Source organism: Crotalus tigris, unplaced genomic scaffold, assembly GCF_016545835.1.
Source record: "Crotalus tigris isolate CLP2741 ecotype Arizona unplaced genomic scaffold, ASM1654583v1 scf7180000024453.458620722:586385, whole genome shotgun sequence".
NCBI lineage: Eukaryota > Metazoa > Chordata > Lepidosauria > Squamata > Viperidae > Crotalus > Crotalus tigris.
The window spans coordinates 311,652-336,710 of NW_024100622.1; the positions used below are offsets into that span (position 1 = coordinate 311,652).

At 37.5% G+C, this 25,059-nt stretch overlaps 2 protein-coding genes and 1 long non-coding RNA gene across 6 annotated transcripts in view; 1 reads left to right on the forward strand and 2 right to left on the reverse strand.

The window, feature by feature from the left end:
* Positions 1 to 10,700, reverse strand: part of AP1S3 (adaptor related protein complex 1 subunit sigma 3) — a 23,567-nt gene extending 12,867 nt beyond the window's left edge. Inside the window, exon 1 of one of the 2 annotated variants that reach the window (XM_039332189.1) lies at positions 10,608 to 10,700. In XM_039332189.1, the coding sequence (XP_039188123.1) occupies positions 10,608 to 10,610 (3 nt within the window). In that variant the 5' untranslated portion in view covers positions 10,611 to 10,700. Of the gene's footprint in view, positions 1 to 9,880; positions 10,020 to 10,607 lie in introns of those variants that run through there. The other variant, XM_039332188.1, reaches the window with a different exon arrangement.
* Positions 1 to 25,059, reverse strand: part of WDFY1 (WD repeat and FYVE domain containing 1) — a 56,715-nt gene that overhangs the window by 12,861 nt on the left and 18,795 nt on the right. The window contains exons 11-12 of one of the 2 annotated variants that reach the window (XM_039332184.1): positions 21,051 to 21,159; positions 10,991 to 16,166 (exon numbers count right to left, since the gene is read on the reverse strand). In XM_039332184.1, coding sequence (XP_039188118.1) covers positions 16,107 to 16,166; positions 21,051 to 21,159 — 169 coding nt within the window. In that variant the 3' untranslated portion in view covers positions 10,991 to 16,106. Of the gene's footprint in view, positions 1 to 10,990; positions 16,167 to 21,050; positions 21,160 to 25,059 lie in introns of those variants that run through there. The other variant, XM_039332185.1, reaches the window with a different exon arrangement.
* LOC120303060 lies at positions 10,322 to 24,931 on the forward strand. 2 transcript variants are annotated; one of them, XR_005555336.1, is made up of 2 exons: positions 10,322 to 10,459; positions 21,655 to 24,931. It is a non-coding gene; the product is annotated as an uncharacterized LOC120303060 (long non-coding RNA). The 2 variants fall into 2 exon arrangements; XR_005555337.1 differs by lacking the exon at positions 10,322 to 10,459 and adding an exon at positions 16,175 to 20,086.

Sequence of the window (25,059 nt, forward strand, 5' to 3'; positions counted from 1 at the left end):
GGATATGTTTGAAATTGCGTAAAATTTGGCGGCCCCTGCTCCTCTAGAGTCTGTAACGTACACAGACTTAAAGAAGTTATTGAAAGAACATTTCCAGCCGAAGATGTCTGTCATTGTGTGGAGACACATGTTTGAACAGAGGGACCAAAGGGCAAGTGAATCAGCCAAGGAATTCATTGCAGCTTTGAGAAGAGCAGGCAAACCCTGCGAATTCAAAGATTTGGAAGAAAGGCTGAGAGACCGTTTTGTATGCGGTTTAAGGAACAGAGACTTAACAGAGACTCTTTGCAAAAGAAGATATTTATTCCAAGATGCTTTGAGAGAGGTGACGGCTGAAGAGGCAGCAGGTGGGGCGGTCAAGAATATGCGGCCCATCAGGAACAACCCAGAAGCAGTCTCCGTGCACCATGAGGGCGTCCAAGAAGGCTCACAGGAAGATCCTGAAGAAGAGGTGAATCATCTTTACCAGTCCACGGAAAGGAAGCAGAAGGAAGGCATCCTGCTTCGGGTGTGGAGGTCGCCATAAGAGAGCCAACTGCAGGTTCCGTTCCGCCATCTGCAGAGTGTGTGGCAGGCAAGGCCATATAGCATCCGTCTGTTTGGGTCGCCAGAAGGTACAACCTCGAGAAGAATTGTGTCTTAAAGGTACCAGGGTCCCCAGCCAAAACAGGGTGGGTTTCTGCGCGTCGTGCAGAAGTATTTGCAGAACAGGCACATACAAACACCTTTAAAAAAAGCTGTCACTTAAGTGAGGTTGCAAGGGGTTCCTTTAGTCATGGAGCTGGACACTGGGTCCACTCTTTCAATCATTTCTATTCATACATTTAGAAAGATTTGCAACAGCAGTGGGTTCAGGCCAAACTTAAGCCATCCAACATAATCTTAACAGATTTTCAAAATTCCAAGGTATGTGTTAAGGGGGAGGCCACCCTTACAGTGCAGCACAAGGATTTTGAAGGTCCATTGGATGTGTTCGTTCTTGGGGGTGAACGAACGAACCTTATAGGACTCGATTGGTTTGAGGCCTTGGGAATCCAGGTTACTGGGCTGCAATATTTGCAAATGTTGAGCCTAGCAGAAGTCTGCAAGGAGTTTGCAGATGTGTTTAGTAGACAAATTGGGTCCTACAAGGGGCCTCCAGTTTCATTGAGGCTTGACCCTACCATCACACCCATTAGTGTTAAAGCTAGGAGAATACCTTTTGCAGTAAAGGGTAAAATTGATGCTGAGCTGGATAAATTGATCCAGCAAGGCATTTTAGAGCCTGTAGATTCAAGTCCATGGGAAACTCCCATAGTTACGCCTATCAAGGCTAATGGGGACATACGCATATGTGCAGACTACAAGTGCACACTAAACAAGGCACTGCAACAGCATGCATATCCTGTACCTGTAGTCAGCCATATTTTGGCCTCCCTCAAAGGGGGGAGAGTTTTTGCAAAGCTTAATCTGGCACAGGCATATCAACAGTTACCTGTTGATGAAGCAGCTGCTGAAGCACAGACCATTGTAATGCATAGGGGAGCATTCAAGGTCAAGAGACTGCAATTTGGGGTAAATGTAGCCCCTGGCATATTCCAAAGTGTCATGGAGAGTACACTTAGGGGTATCCCTGGAGTTTGCCCCTATTTTGATGATGTCCTTATTGCTGGAAAATCTACTCAGAATTTAGCAGAGAGATTAAGGGCTCTTTTGCTTCATTTTCGAAGAGCAGGCCTAAAACTAAAAAAAGACAAGTGTAAGTCACTTCTACAGAGTTCTTAGGATTCAGAATAGATGCCCAAGGTATTCACCCTGCTGAATCTAAATTGAAGGCTATACAGCAGGCTCCTAGCCCCAAGTCTAAAAGTGAACTGCAGGCTTTCCTAGGCCTCTTGAATTTTTACAATGCTTTCCTACCTCACAAAGCTGCTGTAGCAGAACCACTACATAGGCTTTTAGACAAGCAGGCAGTTTGGCAGTGGACAAAAGTCCACGAAAAGAGCTTCAATGAGGTCAAGGCCTTGCTAACATCCAATGATGTGCTTGCGCATTTCAATGAACAATTACCTGTCTGCATCGCCTGTGATGCATCTCCTTATGGGGTGGAAGCTGTACTTAGCCACTTGAGGGCTGATGGAACTCAGGTTCCTATAGCATACTACTCCAGGACTCTATCTTCTGCTGAGCGTAATTACACTCAAATAGACAGGGAAGCATTGGCCATAGTAGTGGGAATTAAGAAATTCCATGATTTTTTATATGGCTGACATTTCACGGTCTACACAGACCATAAGCCTCTGCTGGGATTGTTTACAACCAACAAACAAACCCCTCATATTATTTTCCCTAGAATGCTGAGGCGGTCTATTTTTTGTCAGCATATGATTATTCATTAATTCACAAACCTGGTAAAGAAATGGGCCATGCTGATGGCCTAAGCAGACCTCTGAAGCTGGTAAAAGCAGACCCTGCTCCTGCCATCAATATCCTCTCCATTCAGGAGTTGCCTGAATCTCCCCTCAATGCCAGGGATGTGGCTTCAGAAACTGCCACGGATCTCACACCTACACGCATGCTTTCGTAGGTCTTGTCTGGATGGCCTGACAGAAGTCCAGGTCCTGAGTTCCAAAGCTTATGGCTCAAGAAGCATGAGTTATCTACCTTTAAGGGTTGCCTGTTGTGGGGCAGTAGGATAGTTATCCCAGCCTCATTGAGACCTAGAATCTTGGTCTCTCTGCATGAGGGACATCCTGGCATTGTCAGAATGAAAGTGCTTGTACGTAGACATCTCTAGTGGCCCGGGTTAGATAAGGATATAGAGGCTCAGGTGCATGGGTGTCGGTTGTGCCAGCAGTCATGTCCAGAAATGCCTCAGGCCACAGTTCATAGGTGGGAGGAAACTGCATCACCATGGTCCAGAGTGCATATAGATTACGCTGGGTCCTTTCAGGGGCAATTCTTCTTGGTTGTTGTTGATAGCCATTCAAAATGGCTAGAGGTTGTTCCTGTTTCCTCCACTATTACTGCCAGGACAATCCAGGTGTTGAGAGGCATTTTTGCAGCACACAGCCTTCCAGTGTTCTGGTTTCAGATAACAGTCCTCAATTCACTTCTTCTGAGGCTTTCCTTCAGGCCAACATGATCTGTCATGCGACTTTGGCTCCTTTCCACCCTTCCACCAATGGTATGGCTGAACGAATGGTACGCATCACCAAGGACGCCCTCAAGAAACTGACTTATGGTGACTGGCATCACACGTTGGCAGATTTTCTTCTTGCACACCGCACCACACCGTGTACTTCCACTGGGAAGAGCCCAGCTGAACTCCACTGGGGTCGCAGACTAATAACTAAACTTGACAGATTGCACCCTGATCGGGTGGCGCCTGCAGTCTCACAGCCACGGGCACCTAGGTGTTTGCAAGTGGGCGCTCTGGTTTGGACCCAGAACTGTGGGCCCGGTCATCTTTGGATTCCAGCTGTGGTCTGCAAGGTCTCTGGATCTTTGTTCCCAAGGAAGGTCTATTGTGGACCTGGAGAATACCACAAGTCCGCAAAATACTGAGTAGGACTCAGAGAGTCCAGCCAGCCTACACTCAGGCAGGTCAACCAGGTATGGGGAGAAGCAAAGACCTGGTCTGCCAAGCCTGGTGGGTGAGCAAGCAGGCCAGGCAACAGAACCAAGGTCACCTGGGCAACTGTGGAAGCAAAGAGGGGGCACCCCAAACCCAGTAATTGAGTAGGAAAGCCAAGGGTGTTCCCTGGGTCCGAGAAGGTCGCAACGGGTTAAATACCCACCCAAACACATTAGGGAGTTTGTAAAGTGGCTGTCAAGTCACGGGGAAAAATAAGGCAGGAATGCCATAAATGAATGGTGGAGTTATTGGTTTGTTTTGGAGTGTCAGATACAATTATTCCCAAAACGATAGCATGGTATCACACAAGGGTGTGATCCACGAGTAACATCAACATCCACAGTCCATGCATTTGATTGATGGAACCTTTACCACGTCCCTTCAGAGAGGTCACACATGTGTGAGGAGAAAGTTTCATCTGGGGGGAAGAGGTGTTGTATCCTGAGCCTGCAAAAGCAGGCTCGGGACATTGCTATGATCCCGGGGTTGCTGCAAGCTGCCCGGGGCCAGACTGAGCGGCGTACTCTTCATTTGCCATTAAACCAAGGACTTAACATTTGTAACATCCTTGCTGTTAAAATTCTTGTTTAAATTACTAAGCTCCTGCTTTTCAGTGTCAATTGTAGTCAATATTTTAAATTAAAATGAAGGCTCTTGAGTTAGATGCAAGTGAAAGCAAGAATGCAAATAACCCTGAGAAATTAGGGGTGGGATGAGAGAAAAAAATCATCAATTTAGTGAATGTAATTCATACAAAGACAAAGACAATATTAAGTTATGACAAGTTTAACTGCAGAGAATTTATTTTAGTAAAAAAAAACCCTGTAGAATATTGTGCCTACAGGCCTCATTATTTTTACAAAAGGGAAAGAAAAAGCATTCATGGCAAACAAGAATGGGATGATAACCATGAACTACAGAATCAGAATGGCATTGATATGCCTTCTTCAAAGGACTCTTCCTAGTAAGAATTGCTGGATATTTCACAATTTTTGAGGGACAAAGAATTCAGCGGGGTATACTAGCAGGACATGTGTCACACAATAACCCTTTTTTTGATTGGCTTCTTTAAAACTCTTCAAAGGTTCTTGTGCAGATGAGAAGAAGGTAACAAGGAACAGAGAAAGAGGGGAAAAAATATAATACATGATTCAGCATCATTCTGTTTATTCATTCTAGTTAGAGATCTCTTATAAAACTATCCCTTCTGATTAGAAGATTGTCCTATCAGTAACTCAGTTTTCTTGTGTTATCAAAGCATTTTTCCTATATGGAAAATAAAAAGGAATGTGGGTATTTGATTTTATCTTGACCTTTCTCTAGCCTTCTGAATTGCTGAATTACTCACAAGGCTTTAAAAAGAGTTCAGATTCAGTTCAAAATTGTTTTAATTTTGAGTCTGAAAACAATGGAATCTCTTCAAAGGACCCCAGTTCGATTTATGTTTCTTTGTTCAAAGCAGGTTTAGTTAATAAATCAAACTATAATATCAGGAAACAAGATAAAAGTATATTGTATGCAAGTTACAGCAAACTGAACATAGAAGGTGCAGGTTTTGGCTCATAAATGTATGAGAAAGGATTGATAGAGGCATGAGAGAAGGGGGAAAAAACTGGAACGGGGACAAAAATGTCACCTTGATGGGATAGAATAAGAGAGTTGGCAGGAAGAAAGGGAGACACAGAGGAGAAACTAAGTAGAAGAACCTCAACATTAGAAGCTTCTGAACCTCTGAAAGGAATATCTAACACTTCACAGATATAAATAAGCGACCACTGGGAAGAGTATGGGAGAGGCAAATTTGCCTTGTTTTAATTTCAGATTATTTCATATGGATAATCAAGGGAAGCCCTATAAGAAGTAAATAAAATTGTAATGTCTTCAACATTTTTTTTTTATTTTTTGGTGCTAGAGCTGCTGTGCTATATTTTATATCTGAGAAGATGAAACAGTGCATCCTTAATAAATAGATAACTTTATCCATATCAAAATTAGCTGATCTTTTTTTGCCAGGCTCTCCCCATATTTTTGACTGATTAAGTAATCCATGTGGAGTTCTTGGTGCTCTCAGAGCTTAGTGGTGTTCTTACAGACTTGCTAGCACTGATGATTTACCTACTGAAATGCCTGCAAGAAAATCACCAAGCTCAAAGAGCACCGAGAACCCCACATTCTAACCCCAAGATACAACTGTTCCCTTCTTTCATTAAATAATCCATCTTAAAAATATAGGTTTAGAGACCGAGTGGCCAAACTGCAACCCCAAACCCACTTACGTATTGTTGGGTGCCGGATGGGCATGACCCATTGGGTAGGTGTGGCCCATTGGGTGGGTGTTGCCAGTTCAGTGGGCATAGCCCATTGGAAGGGCATGGTTGCGGTGGTAATGGCAGACTGGGTGGGACTAAAAAGTTCAATCAATCAATTCCAACTTTGCGAGATCTTTTTTTTCCCGCAAGAAGTTGAAATTGATTGATTGATTGAACCTTTTTTATTTTTTTGCACACAATGGTGGAGGCCTAAAGCGAAAAGGTTTTATAAAACCCAGCTGAAAGCCTAGGACTGGGGCAATGGCGAGAGGGTTCTGTGTGCCATCTGTGGCACGCATGCCATAGGTTCGCCATCACGGGGTTTACTATTAAAATACTAAGTATTAAAAATTTTCAATAAAAGTGCCTACTTGATTGGGAACAAAACCAATTATGACATCAAAAAAGAGGAAGGACTATACTGTTGATAAGACTAATGGGTAGGAAGGGAAAAAATAACTTTTCTGCAAATATATGTTTTGATAGATAGAAAAGTCTTGATGGATACAACAACAGAGAGAATTCAGATAATCAGCTGTTTCATATGATAAATGGGATCAAATAGTTGAAGACACAAATACAGGGATTTCTTTTGCTGGATTATTACATCTAGGAGAATTAATCCTTTTTGTTTTATTCAGCTAGCATTATGCTGTATCTCCTTCCCCACAAATATGGCATGCTGTTTATTCTGTTTAGTCTTTTACAGAGATTATATGTTCCCTAGAGTTAAGGACTTTGAAATCTTGTCAATTTGAATTTATTTTAATAATCAAAAGGCAGACTGATATGCAAAAAGACCAAAACTAGGCCTAACCGCCTGTGGTGAATTAAAATATTTTTTTCTCCAGCTTTTCCCTGAAATTCTGTATTCAAAAATGGTTTGCCTTCAAATTAGAACATGCTTTAAATAAATTATCCTTTCCAGAAGTGTTAAGTTACAACCCATAATCTTTCCAATATCCCCAAAAGCATGTTGTAATCCATCATATCAGAAGGGAATCAAGTTGAGGAAAATTGCTATGGGTTTCAATTGGGGGAGAAAGCAAACATATTCAGGCAGAGCTTGGCCAATTCCTGATTAGGACAAAAAGCTGATCTACAGGATTTTAATTGATTCATCAATTAGCTTAGAAGGAAAAACACTTAGTAGATGAAAATATTTGCCTATGTGCCAGATGCTATGTGTGACACTAATAAGTAAATCTAAGTAAATCCTAAAGTCAGCAATTCCCTTTCTTAAAAATACATTCTCACACATATAATTAGAATTGAAAAATTGGCTCAGGTGGAACTGCTTTTTTTTTTTTCTTCAAATTTAATTGCCACACTGAAAAAACCAGCAAGCTGGTTGGGCAGGCCTTTCACTGTATTCAGTATGGGTGGCTCCCCTTCACAGCTTTTAACTGTTCATTAGAAAGAACCGAAACACTTTTGACAGATGTCCTCTGAACAATGTGTAAGTGCCATTCATTTCTTCACAAGCTTTAAATCTGAGTAATGTTTTGTTCAATTCATTTATGTGTGTGCATATACATTTCAAATAAGTTTTTTGTCATCCTCTCCCAAAAATGATGAAAGAATAAAATTATTACAGCTATGCAGAAAATGGAATTTGAAGAACAAAATATGAAATGAAGTGCACATGGAACACCTGACTGCCGTTGTGTCTTTTCCTTTCACAGCAACTGTACTATCTCAGAAAAAGACAGAGTTGGGCTTCTTAACTGCACAAAGTATGTGAACCCTACTGTATATAGCAAGCTCCATTTAAAAAGGGTAAATTGAAACATTTACAACATCCAAATCAAAGGTCAAAATCCATCATTTCCTGTCCTTAAGGCAAATACTCTCCAATTGAGTGGACTTAGTTGAAGAGTTGAACTGAATTTAACCAAGAGTTGGACTAAGAGTTGAGACCACTGACTAGAGTTGAGCTTATTTATCATTTACTCAACATCCCTGTTTTCTTTTTTTTTTTTTTTCCTTTCTCTCTCCTTGACTGCTTCCATACTTCGTCTTACCAACTTTCCTGTTCCCATTCTGGAGAAGCAAAACAAAGCTTTGCTTAACATTACCAAATAAACATCATAAAATCAGTTAAGGAAGTACAAATTCCTGGACATCTTAATATATTACCGGTAATCCCATAGCACAAAACTCTAGCAAAGGTGAGTGAATGAACTAGGTGAATGAACTCCACCTAGAATGAACAAGGAGTACTATGTCAAGGCAAGCCTCACTTGCTTGGAAATAAAACTCTTCTTTTTCCTGGTGGTAGAGTCATTGTTGACGTTATAATGGCATTGTAAGTATCTCAAACCACTCCCTATTGTCATTCTCCACTTCATAGCTGAGTAATAGCATCAAGTTCAACCCCCAACTCAGTGCAGAATCCATTACAGCCTATATGATAGATGACCATACAATCTGTGTTCAAAGATTTCCAATGAAGAAAAACAAGCACAACCTTGACCAAGAGCTTATACGTGGAATCATCTGAAGCCTGAATATTCTCCTTATATCATTGATTTTGGATCTGCCCACTGGGTCAATAGAAAATAAATCCTATGTTATCTTCTAAGTGACAGCCCTTCACATAGTTGAAAACTATTACCATATTTTTCCTTGTGTATCTCTTCTATATATTAAAATATCCATAAATTGATTTTTATATAGCTTGGTTTTCAGATCAATCACCATTGTGATACTTTTCTTTTAAATTTGCTCCAGTTTATAATTGCCCTTTTTATGTTTATTTATATCTTACCTTTATTATTTTTACAAACACCAGGCAGTGAACACATCCAAAACAAATCCTCCTGTTTTCCCCACAACAACATCCCTGTGAGGTGAGATGGGCTGAGAAACAGTAACTGGCCCAAGATCATCCAGCTGGCTAAGGCAAGACTTGAACTTACAGTCTCTTGCTTTCTAGCCTGGCGCCTTAATCACTAGACCAAACTAGTTTTTTAACCAGAACAAGACACAGTATTCCAAGTAGGATCTGATCAAGGAAAAACAGAGTTGGGACAGTTCCTTCCCATGACGTGGACATTAGGTCCTGCAAATTCACCCTAAAGTGTCATTTACCTTTTTAGCATGTATTTCACCCTAGTGGTACATATTGAATTTGTAATCAGTAAGAACCAGATTCCTTTCGCATGAATTGCTATGAAGTCTCCCCATCTTATACTTTTGCCTATCCAGATGGAGAAGTTTGTTCAATCATGTTCCATCATATTCATTTCAGCACACTCAAGATTGTCTAAGTTTTTTGTTTTTAATTCCTTCCCTCCTCTTAAGTATTAACCATCCTACCTTTTAGGTTCTTTAAGCATTGATTTAGCTTCCTCATCCAAGTCACTAATAAAAATGTAAGAAGGCACAAGACAAAGCTCCATGGAACCCCATAATTAAGTGGAACCATTACAATTGGTCGTTCAGCCAATTGCAAATCTGTTTAACAATAGTGTCACCTAGCTCTTATTTTACCATTTTATAAAAGAGAAATAGACTATTTGAAAGTCTTGGTATATTATGTCTGGAGCATACCAATCATCCATTACAACAGGGGTCTTCAAACTTGGCCCTTTTATGACTTGTGGATTTCAACTCCCAGAATTCCTCAACCAGGCATGCTGGCTGAGGAATTCTGGGAGTTGAAATCCACAAGACATAAAAGGGCCAAGTTTGAAGACCCCTGCATTACACTAATAACTTTCTCAAAGGAGATAAATTTAGTTTGAATGACATCAGAAATATAGTACGCTGCTTGGGTTCAAAGAATATAGTGAACCACAGACAATGATTTTTTACAAGCCACAACCTTGTAAAAGGTATTTTTTATGTTCATGATCCTCCATCCCCACCCCAATGTTGAAAGTGATGAATGGCTTAGCTGAATACCTGGTCATCACTTGCTGATTCAAAGTAGAATTGATCTTTCCCATACCTTCCTAAACTTTTGATGTCCCTCTCCTCTGCTATATAACTTCCATAATCTCCAACCAACGAACTCACCAACCAGTTCTGGCTTTGTGTGCTGCATGATGCAGCTCATCCCACGCAGCTAATTTAATATAATATGTTTTAGCTTAAAATGTACTTAGTAAATACTGCCATGGGTTAAGTTGTGCCTTGCAACGTTCCTGGGCTAAACCCCATGAAAAGAAAAGTGGAAATTTTAAGAAATTAAAACTGTACGAGGTCGGATACGATTCTTTTTTTTTTTCTTCTTCCCGATATTGACTAAGCAACAGGTAAAGAGAGGCTTTTCAAAGATAAGCGACTTTTGCCCCCGTCCTTCTCTTCTGTTGATTTTGGCTGCAGCGTCCAGATAGGAATTGAATTAACCCTCGCGCTACAAAGAAGCAGGAACAGGAAGGGCAATGAAAAGCAATCGGAGGAACCAATAGTCGAATCAAGTTCCCTAAAATTTGTCTTATTCCTCCCAAGCGACCGATCGCTATCTCAGCGAGCCGCCTCGAACCGAATAGCCCGTGGAAGTTGCTGAATTTGCGGGACGTTAAAGGTAAGCCTCGAGCCCTACTCGCCCCGCCGCTCTGTTCGCAAGGTTGCTGCTTCACCTGACTTCAACAGGTAGATCCCTCCTCTGCCCTGAGAGCCCCGAAGCAGGTTCTCTTTCCTCCCACTCCCGCCCGTCGCTTCCCACCACTCACCATGGCTGCCGCAGACCCGCTTCCCCGGAGGTTCGTCTCCCCCCTCCCGCCAGATGCGGGTCTCCCCCCTCCCCCCGGCGCCACAGGTGAATTTCCAGAGCTCGCTCCGCTTTCCCATCATGCCCTAAACTGAAAGTTCTTGACTCCTCCTTCCCGCCCAGCCTCCCGTGTAACTCGGGCAACCGCCCCACGGGCATTTGGGGGGCTCGCGAGAGAGGACGCTCCGCGCTCTCCCGAGTCGGCGAATGGAAATTTTGCGAGCGGCGCCTGCCTGCCACTGTTCGTAAGCCAAGTTTCCCCAAGGGAAAGTTTTCACTTTCTCTCTCAGGGCGCTGTGCGGCGGAACACACCTGTTAGCAAGTCCTCGGACCAGAGAAACTTACAGGATCGATTTAGTTCCAGGGCGAGGATAAGCGGGAGAGAGAAATGCAGGTGCAGGTACCTGCTCCAGACATTGAGAGATAATTTAAAGTTTGCATCCTGGGATGTATTTCCTGATACCCATGTACACCTGCTTTAACCTTTAAGACTGTTACCTGAGTTTCTCGTTGGTAGTTCTAGCCTAGTCCTAGCTTCATAAAAGAGCTGGACGAATTCCTGGAGGTAATGAGGATCAAAGGCTATTAGTTTTTATGGCTTTGTGAATGCTTCTGAAGGCTATCTACTATCTAGACTATAGAGAGCTTCCTTGTGCAATTGGCTGGCCATAGGACAGCAGACCTTGGTCTAGGTGGCCCAGGGGCCCAATCCAGCAACATAAGTTATAGTCAAAAAAGTTAAGTTGGCAAATTCCAAAAATGGGGACTTTTTAAGAGGGGACCAATATTTCTGGAACCAGCTTCATAGAAAAAAAATGCACATAACTGAGAAATTTCCAAATGTAATCCTACAAACATTCACTATTTCAAAAGTCCCGATTTTGCCAATAAAGAACTATAATATATTATGGACACTTGATTATTGCTTTAAATCTGAAATTTAACTATTAAATTGTAGGAGTAAGGAATCTGGTAACCTGGGGTTACAATTCCCATAGTCCCTTGATTATTACCTAAACCTGCTGAAATGATGGAAACTGAAATATATTTATATTTTGTTCATTTTGTGAAGATAATCATCCTAAGTGATTAACTATATTATATTTTTTACTGTTGCATTGGGTATCCAGTTAGTGGTATTTCAAAAACATATTAGCAAATGCAAGAAGGTCTGTTATGATTCTCTATAACATAAACAATCAGGGGTTTGCCAGTTCAATTTGTGTGTGGACTTAGCACAATTCATCTGATAAGTGCAAAATAACAACTGTATTTTATTTGGGCTTATGCCACATGGCCAAGCCTGTTAAGGTAAAAGGTTTTGCTTCAAATTAAATGTTATTTTTTTAAAGCCAAGCAGTTCCAGATATTCTAGTTGAACTTGATTTCCTTCTTGAAAGTGTTCTTTTTCATTCCTTTCATTTTAAAAATAGCTGAAACTGTTCTGCATTACTAAGCAACCTTTTGGCTGGTGGGCATGTTTGAAACTTTGAGAGGTTATTAAAATAGTTGCTACTTAATGCAAAAAAGCAAACAAGCTTGTCAGATTACTCTATTTCACAGAATGCTCACAACTACCTTAGCTTATCTCCCTACCCCCACTCCACATACTTTTCAGCTAGTTGCACCCATTTTCAGACAAAGCATGGAATTTCAACCAGCCACCAATTTTATTTTTGTTTAAGAATGCCTGTGATAACTCTGGAACCCAAATTCATTATGAAAAATAAAAACAGCATTGGAGCTGGTGCTTTGTGGCAGGCAAACTTCCTATTTACTTAAACTCACAGTCAAGTAGATAAAGGTGGGGGAGCATTCAGGCCATAAATTCCAACCACTTCTTACATGCCATGTAGTAATGTTAAAGGAATATCTATTAGGGAACTGCATCTATTGGGGAAAAAATACTTTGCTTCTGACCTGAAACAAAATTGGAGATTCTGTTGTTTTTAGTTTGTTTGGCCTCTTTTACAGTTTGGCAGAACTCAAACCTGGAATGTTTGCTGATATGGGTTTGGAGTGAAGAAAAAAAAAATCTAGACATTGGTAGTTTGGAGTCTCCTTAACATTTCCCAGTGCAGCATATTTCATGACTCTCTCTCCCCTCCCCCATCTTCCTAATGTCTTCCCTGTTCTCAGTTGTCATTACTGTCCACGCCCCAGCAGGACAACTCCCATGAATCCACTCCTATCTTCCAAATACCTTCTTTTCTCTGTGTCTTTGGCCACTGATCTTCCTATGGCCTTCCTCTCAGTCACTTATATTCTTGCTATTTTTCCCTTGCTCCTCCTCAAATCCTTTTTGCCTGGAATAAAATATCCCATTTAATTACAGAACAAATGAAAAAGCTTCTTTCAATTTATACAAAAAATCCCTCCCACTCTTATTCAGCTGTCCATGAAAATGAGTCAGTTTAAATTGGGATAAATGCAATCCAAGGCACAGGACTGCATATGGCCTCACAAAGCCTTGGGTGGACTTCTGACAACTCCTCCAAAGTTCTTGTGTGATCATAATTTTCATGTGATTAGAGAATAAAACTGGGAAAGGTATGGTAAAAACAGGACGAAGAGGTATTGCAAATTCCCTATTTGAGGAAACATCCCCTAGCTGCCTTGTGTCTTATTGGCACAATAATGGTTGTGTGCTTCTAGACTTGCCGGTTTCAATTTGCATGTCTTCGAAGTTTTCCTTTATGACTGCAATTTACTATGTCCGCTATAGATTTTTCTTCCTCATCAGCTTTTTTATTATTATTACTATATGGAACCTCTGGCATAGATAAGCTTGCTATTCCTATTGCCTAGCACGGAAATATCCCAGATGCCAGCCAATAGTTTGAAGGACTTGATTTCCTGCCATTGCTTAAACATACAACTTGCAAGTCTCATCCAAATTCCAGAGTAACAGAAGTTCCTTAAATTAGGAAATTTTTACAATTTCTGAATTTCTTTAGTTACTTTTTCCTTACTCCTTACACTTGATGCACACAGTGTACAGTGAAAAGTCCCTACAGGTTATGAATAAAGAACCAAAATTTACAGGAAATATTTTTATTATACAATAGTCAAAGCTTTTTTTCATTTTTTTAAGACAAAAGAGAACAACAAACAGTAATAACAGTTTCTCAGATAATGAAAGATACAATGTTTCACGAGAATAGGGTCATCAGACAAAAATACATTAGTCCTTCTGGTTTCCCCATGAAGAAAGGTTTCAGGGGGAAAAACAAAGTAAATATGTCAAATCTGAATGATTGCACATTTAGAATACAGGGCCAATTTTGTTACCAAGTACAGCATAATCCTTATTCTCTTCCCCACACACAAAAGCAATTTATATCCAAAGCAAGCAACAGAGTTTTTACAGTTCTATATCTTATCAGAAGAACTTCAACATTGGATATAGAAACAATATAATGTTTTGCCAACATTTCTTTGTGTATCTATTTGAACCGTCCACTTTAATATTAATATTTGCTATCTACCTTATTCCCAACTAGTAAATTATTCAAATGGAACAAATCTGGCAAAATAGTGATGGATAATTTTGAGTGGAACTGTCAAATATTTCAGTGTATTTTTGTGCAATTTGTACAATTAACAGATGAAAATAGTAGACGGTCTCCTCTATATGCAGAAATATTGAGACCTGAGAATATTGTTCTCTGGCACCAGCAGGTTATCCTAAGTTTAAGAGAATATTAAGAGGGTTAGAGAGGAAAAATACAAATGCTTTTGTGTAAGGTGATGCTTTTCTTAACCCAGATTTACATTTCACTGTAGATGGGACACTGAGGTGAAATAATTAATTCTGGTTTAATTCAAACAGGTTAAAGTTCTCCTTTTTATACAGTATAATAAGGCAGGTAAGTAGAATAATGTAATAATTCTAACAAAATCATTTAATGATTTATCTTATTTGTATAGTGATATTGCTGAAATATTCGGTTCTTTCATTTTGATCTCTGTCCCTCCATTAAAATTATTATCAAAGAGGTTTAGGAGCAATAACTCAATAACAATAACATTGATTATACCCATCTTATATGACTTACCAACACTAATACTGATTTACCATGGGATAATCCCTCAGGTTATATAATTCCCTTCCTCATATGTATTGCCCTAATGAAGACTTTTTTTTTAAAAAAGAATTCTTTGGGGCTTACATTTTAACATGATGATATAGCTTCATGATTAACCTAAAACAACTTTCTTTGAGAAAGATGGAAAAGCAGTTTTTCTTCACTTACTTTTAAATATCCCCTAAAAGAAGTGGCTGATTACACTATTTGCATACAAAAAATAGTTTTAATTGGAGGACAGATTGAACAGTCTATTTGTGCAACACTTTGAAACAAATGTTTCCCATCGGTTTTAATTAGCAATTATTTAACTTCATTGATGTTGATTCTACACCAGATTTTATAAAGGTACATTTAGTAATACAATTTAACCTTCAAAATGAAAAGAACCGCAACCTACCATTTCTCTTTAAAACTCTATACTATAACAAAAGTACTTTTCAAAAATAATGACAAATTTTAATGTACACATTTTCCCGTTATTTCACTTAATTATGTATCTATCTGTTTATTAAATTTGCTTATTCCTACCATTTTTACTTGCAGCAGTCCACATGCAAGCTTTTCTGGTACAATTGTAGTTATTGCTGAAACTGAACTAAAAATCTGATTTGGAACTGGCTTTAGAGAACTTTGATACCTGTACACCACAAATCAGGCTTTTGTTCAACATACCTTTACTGTCTATTTCACCAAACCTCAACTGTACCATTTTACTACATACAAAAAGTATGATTCAAATCCCTCATTTAGCTTCAGCCATTATTGAAACCATTTTTAGTGTTTTGCCAGGGATCTATCCACCCCTTCTGCAATAGACAATTTAAAACTGGAACAACATCAAATGTAACAGAGAAACAAAACAGTCCAAAACACACTATCAATGCCCCCACCCCTATTGCAATGCTGCTGGGAAAGAAATGTTTTCCCTCCTGCTGGCAAAGTTATATTCAAAGTCTGTGCACCATTATTCATAGTGACTATTCATAAGACAAAACTAGTCTACCGGGACAGTTTACAAAGAATATATTACTGCTATTTTGAACATGTTTTGTTGTCACTACAGTATACTGTACTCATTTTAACCCTTAGCCACAGTACAATATCATTTCAGCAGAGAAAGCACACTGAATGCTACAAGTAAAATCAAGCTATGAGTGGTCTTCCTAGACCGGATATTTTGTTGTATGTAAACCTTCCTACTGTTCATTCCACAGGCCATCAACTTCCACCATTCTTTGTAAGCCCTAAACGAAAATGTCTATCTTAGGAAAATGATATTCTCAAAGTCAAGCAGCTGGCATGTGTGGCAGGAGTAGGAAAAGGAAGATATCCACTTGATGCATACAGTATACTATTCTGGAAAGCCCGGATCAACGGGAAGTATATCCAGTTGCAAGGCTACAACCCACTACTGGTGTCATGTCCCAAATCTAAAAAATAAGATATAAAAAAAGACACATGATCTACATTCTGAATAAGCATTTTTAAAATTTATGTTTATTATATATTTGCATGGTGATAGCTATGTTATGTAAATGTAGGTCAATGAGGAATAAGGATCCTCCATTTGAAGGAAATGTCAAAACATTTATATCTTACCTTCTGTCATGTGTAGACTTCCAGAAAGGACTCAAAAGATAGCCCATTACAGTAGAATAAAATAGGAAATAGAATTTCTCAGCAAATAAGCAATATGCAATGTATTTAGCTAAATTCTGATTAATAAATAAAAAGGCAATCTATTGCAGGATCCAATCTGGTTCGATCACTGGGACCAGAGGTTTAGTCTTCAGATCTTTCGAACTTGTGCTGGAGCCCCCATTCTCAGCGAACCTCTCTCTCACCAGAATGTGTGGACTCCAGCACAAGTCCAAAAGCTTAGAAGACTAAATCTTTGGTTCAAGTGACCCACCCAGACTGGATCCTGCAACATTATCCTGGGACATATATACTTGCCTTCATTTGTAAGGCAATCTGTATTGAATCTGTGAAACATGTAGTCAAATCCCAACCCCAGGTTGTGTAGAAAATGTGGCATTTCATAAGCTATGAAAGGTATATGCTATGTCTTAAAACAGCTCTGTTTTTCATAAAATTCCTAACTGGGAAAGAAGATACAGCGAAGCCATAAGAAGAATATGGAACGCTCATCTATAATCCTGGCATTCCCCAATGCCATAAAATTGATGGTGATAGCAGACAGGATAATCACTAATGTTCATCAGCTTTATTATGCTGCCACATAAATGCAGTCTATCCCCCAATTCCCAACAAAATGTGTTTAAATGAATCTTTCTCTACTGTCTCCCAAATTTATAAAAGCTTGGCAGAAAGACTTTTAATTATTAGAAATTTAGAAAGTTTCAATGAGGCCATAAATTTTGATAATTTCTGTCTTTCTGCTCTGTCCCCCCTTTCTTTCTCTCTGCTCTTTTTCTTCTACATTAGAGGGTTGCCAGAAAAAGAACATAAACCTGCAAGAGGTTTTAACAGATAATAGAGAGCTTGTCAAAAATATCTCCCTCCTGATATAGAAGAATGCTTGTTTTAGCCTTCTTATCAATACAAATATGTCAAAGCCTGAAAGGATAAAAAGCAAGACCGAAACAATGAAAGCTGTAATTTTGATTCTGGCTGGAGTCTAAAAGACTCACTGTGAAAAAATGTGCAAAGTATGTGAACACTAAAACTACTGGAAGAACTACAACAAAAAACTAAAAAGAAGAAAGAAGGAAGAGGGCATTCAATGGAAGGTGAATTCCTTCACCTTTTTCTTTGATTGATCTACTAGTGCAAACCAGCTATTTAAATGATAAAACACCTTTGCAAAAATGAAGAGAACAATATAGTTTGGATTTATGTATGCTTATTCAAAGCATGCTTGAATGTAATTAATGGAATTCTGAAAAATACGTTTGTATATTATAACTTCAAAATAATATTGAAGATTAAACATTTGTAACTTAGTGAAGTAAAAATTAATTATTAGAAATGTAGTATAATTTACCAAATGCAGGCAGGCAATTCATATTATAAAAAACAAGAAAGCCATATTCACCCACTACAAAAAATAAAATAAAATAAAAGTCCATGTTTTACTACACTTTCTTAAGAGTATATATGAGCAATAAAATTCATAGGCTTTTACATTTAGCTAATATTTAAGGCTTTTGTTTTATTCTCTTCTTGCTTTTTAAAATAATATCTGATAATGGTTCTAGGAACCAAAAAAATTTGCATCATCTTCTGTTTTATTATTTTAATAAAGATTTAACTCAACTATGATTTTGTGTATAAGTCCCCTTTCAAACCCTCCCTGGTAAATTTCTAAAACAGATAATCAACATTTTTTCTCAGACATTTTCCCCCTCATGAAGAATGAGTTTGTTTTCAACCCGTAAATGTAAAAAAGTGTGTGTTCTATTGAAAGTGGGGGAAAAAAATCTCCAGGAGAAATAAATATATCTCCTGGGTAGTGAGAAGGAAAACTATTATCTTTTGTTTTAGATTAAATCTGGTAATTTTCAGAAAACAGAAAGGAATTACAAATAAAGTTGACTTAGAAATTTCTGATTCATGGAATAGTTATTCGGTTAGTCTGGTAAAAGTTTACTTAGTTGTGTTAGATTTTAGTTTTCCTGATTTCAGATTTCTCAATGAAAAATTAGTTTATTTGAACAACTTGATTTAATGGTACTATGGTGTTTCCCAAATTATTTACTGATCCACACAACCTTGGGATCTGCCCATGATTTTATATTGTTGCTGTGTAAATCCTTTGGAGTCTAGAGTCTAGCATTTTTATTTCTTGTACCATTAATGGCTTTTGAATGATTACCTTAAGCCAGGAATGTCAAACTTGTAACGTCACGTGACATATTGCGACCTTTTTACCATTGCCAGCAATGGGATGGGTGCGGTTTCACCATGATGCATCTGGCCTACAGGCCAGCAGTTTGACACCCTTGCCTTAAGCTGAACAGAAACACTTGCCTTTTTCTTATTTTTAATAAAGTTGATTTTGAGGATTTTTAGAGACACATTCTAAAGATCAAAGGGTCAAAATACAGCTTCAGAGTTTATTTTACTTTACTACTGCTGTGGTTATTTTTCTGCCACTTGTCAGTAAGATGGTCAGGTTGTGGGATCCGTATCTGCCCCATACATCACAGTTTAGTAGAAGTAGATGGTAGTAGCAGTAACTACAAATAGCTCCACCAAGGAATAAAGGTCAGAATGTGAAGGGTTTCTGAGAATAGCAGACTGAGATTCCCCTCATATTATACAAAAGTTAATTCATGAATTTTGCAAATTCATTTTTCACCATATGTTAGTTCTTTAATCCTATTATTCCACATAGCATCTTAGCATTCTCCAACATGGTTCTTTCCAGACATCTACCATGCCTACAGTCCTATTCAGTACATTTGATTACTGGCTATGGAAATTGTAGCACAGCTGATCTGAAAAACATCAGATTATGGAAGTCTGCTACAGATGCTGCCTACAAATATACCGTATATTACCATATTCTTCTGCATACTACACAAAAAAATCTACATTGGATTTAATTAACTAGTAGCAAGATTGCGATAGAGGCCTTGTTTAGAGACTAATCCTTTCAAAACTAAAAAATACCAAGTAAGAAAAAAGAATTTCCTTTATGCTAACAGATCACGGAGCGACTTTCAATGTGTTAAATATGTTTTTAGGAATATTTCTAAGGAAAAACTACAAATCATCTTATACAAATAATGAACACATAGGATACATTCTTTGTAAAATACTGGAAAAAACTGTATTTCCAGAAATTGAGAGAAAATTATTTGAAGTAAATCATGGGGGCTTTTTTCTTATTATTTTTAAGAAGGAAAAACAGGTTACTTCAGGAGATTAAATATACTTTAAAGGTGATCTTGACAGATAGGAAAGGTATTATGAATAAATTTACATTTAATAGAAGACATGTTGATCAATGGTAACTGGTCGACACAAAAAAGCCAAACTACCATATTTAACCTAGCATAATAGCTATTTGCTGTTTTTCTAGGATCTAGCAGTCTTGCTCCACTTCTTAAGATGTTCTCCAAAAAAGTAGTTTAATGGAATTTAATGTCAATAGACATTATATTTGATTTATTATAATAATGAGTGCATTTTTTTCTTTTTACAACCCTGAAATCCATTTTATCAGAGTAGAGTTGTGGCAACTGATGGAGGTGAGCGTTTACTGGCTTGATGCCCTTCCTGATGACTATGTGGAATTCACAGAAGATATTTACTTTTTGTGCCCTAATAGAAAAATATCTGTTGCTGCCTAGGATTGAACTCTCAGCCTCCTGAGTGTGAGGTGAGCATCTTCACCTCTAGGCCACTATGCCACTCAATGAGTGCATTCTTTTTTATTTATTTATTTTTTATTAATTTATCAATAATACAAAATTAAAAACACATCGGACATAGATATGACGTCACTGGTTCCATACATCTTCCGTCACTTTACAGAAATATTAATACTCATATAAACATATAGTTCTTGAGCTTGCTTGCTATTTATAATATCATATAAACACTTTTCCCCCTTATTTCTGTATATTTATTTATCTTTTAAATATACATTTGTCCATAACCTATATTTTATTCTAACACTATATATTTGTCTTGGCTACCCTCTTGTTATCTATCCAATCATAAAATTGTTCCCAGATTTTGTAGTACTTAGTTTCATTTTTATCCTTGAGTTCCAATGTAAGTCTATCCATTTATGCGTAATTGAAAATTTTCAGTAATATTTCCTCTTCGGTTGGAATATCTTTCTCTTTCCATTTTTGAGCGAAGGCTATTCGTGCCACTGTTACTATATACAGTAATAAATAATTTATATCTTTCTTATATTTTCTTTTTATAATTCCCAATAAAAAAAATTCCGGTTTGGCCTCTATATCTATTAGCAAAATTTCTTCCAGCCATTTCTTTAATAAATTCCAAAATTTTTGTGCCTTTGGTCAATGAGTGCATTCTTAATGTATATAAATATATACTTAATGTTTACAAATGTTTTAAAATGAGATTTTACAATTATTTTCACAAGGGTGTAGTCTGAAAGTGGTTGGATTTAGAAATGACCAAATAAACAAGGCTGCACCTTGAGAATATATGTAACCTTCTAACCTAAACATAAAGATTATTCTCCCTCTTTCCTTTCCTCCATTTGCTGTTCTTAAAAAAACAACAACAGATAAACAGAACTGGAGGATGATAAAGCACAGCTAGTATGAAATGTATTTTATGTAATTAACAAAAGAATAGCTTACCTTTACTACACGATCACTTCCACATGTCACCATAAGTCCCCTTGAAATATCCATGGACATATGGCATATGTTGTGTTTTCCTTCATGAAAAGTTGCCAAAGAGGTACGACTGGAAGAGAGAGAAAAGTGGATTTAAGTAACAGCAACCTTTGAGATCTTATTTAATCCAGGGGCAAAAGACAGCAATACAAAAGCACTTATGCAAAGTAAAGCTTCTTTAAAGCAATTATGCTAAGCTCAAGACCAATTTTATTATTTGAATTATTTTATTTATGTATCAAATTTAGAAATCACCTAACTCCCTCATAATTATATTTGAAGAAGCAGCCAGTTAACTAAAGATCATGTTGAATCTGAACAGTGCAAGCATGAAATAAAGGATTTATAAAAACAACAGCAAAAATCAAATCCCAACATTAAGATAGTAACAAATCCACATGCCAGGCGATTTATATTTAAAGGCTCTGTTCCAACATGTTTGCAATCTTGTACACATACATACATACACAAATACACACACACACAGAGGCAAGAACTTAAAACACCATTTCAAATTATAATGCAAACACGGAAGATCTAATTAACAATAATTTTTCTATTTCAGGAATGGATGCTTTTGACCTGCTGCTTTAGGAAATAGATAGCTCAACTCTGCATTCAGTATTTTCATAAGCGAGAACAGTTAATTTGGCAAATACACTAAGCAATGGAGAAGAATTAAAGCAAGTATGTTCTTCACTTAAAATCAGACAGATATTAAACTTCTAACAAATTAACAATGTTATATATAACCACAGACAGGAAAACATACCGTGTTTTACAAGAAAAAAATGGTAGTCGACATGCTTTCCTCCTAGCGCTGATTTAACCTTTAATTTAAGCGGGATGTTTCCTAATACAGCACTGCACTGTTTCTATATCTGACTTATATTGTTATCCATCCATGAGTTGGTACAAAACAATACTAATTCAACAAGTCTCATTATTTTCTGGGAAGAATGGGAAAAAGATCATTTGTTGTATTTTATGAAAAGGTGATGAGTTGATAGTTGCTGTCATAAAGGAGGAAGTCATTTCTTTATATATATATTTTATTTTTATTTACTACATTTTTATTTTTTATTTTCAATTTTATTGCACTTTATATTTTTTATTCTATTTTAGCTTATATTAGTTTTATATTTGTATTTATAATTTAATTTAATAAAATTTCTATCAAAACCAACCCTCATTATTTTCTGAAAAGTGTGATTAGGAAAAGCAAGGATATTTGTAATCAAAGGTAACAATGAAATTTAGAGTACTATGGAAGTGGCAAACATTCCTTTTTTGGAGATAAGCTATGTTGAAAATTACTGGTGACGGGTATGTAAGAACTCAGGAAACAAAATGCAAATGGAAAAGCTAACAATGGAAGAGAAATATTTGCCTAAAGGCTACTTAGTGGGAAATGGGTATACATGTCCAACGGTCACATAACATACTTCCCCTGATACTCATAACAGGTCCGATGACCTTACCTCCAAGATAATGTGTGACAAAGCATTACAGATTTTATTTGACTTGATAATATAGAGGAACAATATTAGCTCAAGGGAGAAACCAGACCACTTAATGACATCTTAAGGCTATTTACATATGGGATGACAGTGAGGCAACATGGGGTGAAGGAAGATTTATGTTATCATAGCTAATTGTGCCACCACAAACTGCAAACAGCAACATAGCTTAAAAGTAAAAAAAAAAAAAAAAAAGATGGCGAAATGGAACCAGTATTACTCAATCGGGAATTCAAACTGGAGCTTGGGAAATTAAGGTTCAAATGCTACACAGACCAAAAGAAGTTTGACGGCTGAAGCCTCTAGGAGGAAAATAGCAGAGAGAAAGAGGGGACAGAGCAGAAAGAGAGAAATGCCTCCCTATTTCTGGGGGGGGGGGCCTGAAGAAACAGCCTCCCTATTTCTAAGTGCCAGAGTAAAATATACCAAATGCTAGCTAAAGTACAAAATCCGGTTTGGTGTAGTGGTCAAGACATCAACTAGAAACTGGAAGACTGGAGTTGTAGTCCTGCCTTGGGTATGAAGCCAGCTATTTCAGTCCTAGGCAATGACAAATCATTTCTGAAAAACCTTGCCAAGAGAACTGCAGGGATCTGTCAAGGCAGACTCTGAAAATTGGACATAATTGTACAGAAGGGGGAAAAAAGGGAGCTACAGAATAAGAAGCCAATGGAAAACCATTTCTGAAAATGTTGCCACAAAAACTGCATGGACATGTTCAAACAGTTGCCAGGAGTCAAAACTAACTTGAAGGCACCCACATTAAAAACAAAACTAGGCCAAAATCATAATTTTGCCTAATAGTTAATTAAAAATCAAACTCTAGACCCAAATTACTAGGCTGAAAGTTAATAGGCAGGAAGTAAGGCACACAGCAACCATGAAAGAATGGCAAGTAATATCTAGAACATAAACTAGGTATAGATTTCATGAGAAATCATTGAAGGGCTCAAGGATTTGGGACTACACCTAGGGTGGGTCAAGGCAAAGTAAATAGCACGTACATCTTGACTGATGAATGGAAACTTCAAGCTTCTTGACTCATTGTCTATTTATTTAACAAATGATAATCTGGTAGCTAATATTTATAATGAGTTCTCCTGCAGTTTCAATGATGCCATGAACTTTGATCATTTCTCTCTTTCTGCTCTGTCCCCTCTTTCTTTCTCTCTGCTATTTTCCTCCTAGAGGATTGCCAGAAAAAGAACAGAAGCTTGCAAGAGGTTATAACAGATAATTTGTAAAGAGCTTATCAAAAATATCTCCCTCCTGATATAGGAGAATGCTTGTTTTAGCCATCAATACAAATATGTCAAAGCATGAAAGGATAAAAAAGTAAGACCGAAACAATGAAAGCTGATTCAGGCTGGAGTCTAAAAGACTCACTGTGAAAAAATGTGCAAAGTATGTGAACACTAAAACTACTGGAAGAACTACAATAAAAAACTAAAATGAAGGCAAGAAGAGGGCATTCAATGGAGGTGAATTCCTTCACCTTTTTCTTTGAACTTCTACTGCAAGCCAGCTATTTAAATGGTAAAACACCTTTGCAAAAATGAAGAGAAAAATATAGTTTGGATTTATGTATGCTTATCCAAAGCACGCTTGAATGTAATTAATGGAATTCTGAAAAATACGTATGTATATTATAACTTCAAAATAATATTGAAGATTAAACATTTGTAACTGAGTGAAGTAGAAATTATGCAATGTTTTATGATCTCAACTTGATAAAATTCCCATCCTACCCTTTTGCTAATCAGAAATGACAGGAATAACTTTTTAAAAAACATATTTTGTTTCTGATAATCCCTGCATTAGGGTTAGTATATTGTCAAATTTTGGATTTGTTCCTAGAAACTAAGACCTGATTGGATCAGCTCCCTTTTTTGGGAAAAAAGGGCATTTCATTTTTCTACAGGATTTGAACTGATTAATGAACTGAAAGCAGTTCAAGCTGCTGATTGTTATTTATAAGCTCTTACATGGTTTGGGACTTAAATAACTTCAGACCAGCTATTTGTAATGGTTTCTGCCTGTCCAGTAAAAACTGGGAGAAAACCTAAAGGATTTTCATCTACAGACAGGGAACAAGACTTTTCAATTACATCTTCCATTCTTTGGGAAAGTATCCCAACCATTTCCTTACTATAACTGGTGTTCTCCCTATTAACTGTCTAAAAAGCCATTAAAACCCGGTTATTCCAAACAACCTTGGTAAGATATCATTGTGAATGGAGATGACTCTTACTATAGTATGTTTCGTGTATGATATTTCTCTAGAACTATCTTTACAAATAAATATTAGTTCTTGGAAAGAAATTAAGAAAACCTATTTTTCCTTTGTTGTATTATAATAGTATTGGATATATTACTAGAAATGAATTAGCAGAAATTAAAACCTAAGTCTTTGAAGCCAATTTTATTTCCTGCATACATTAACTTTAAAG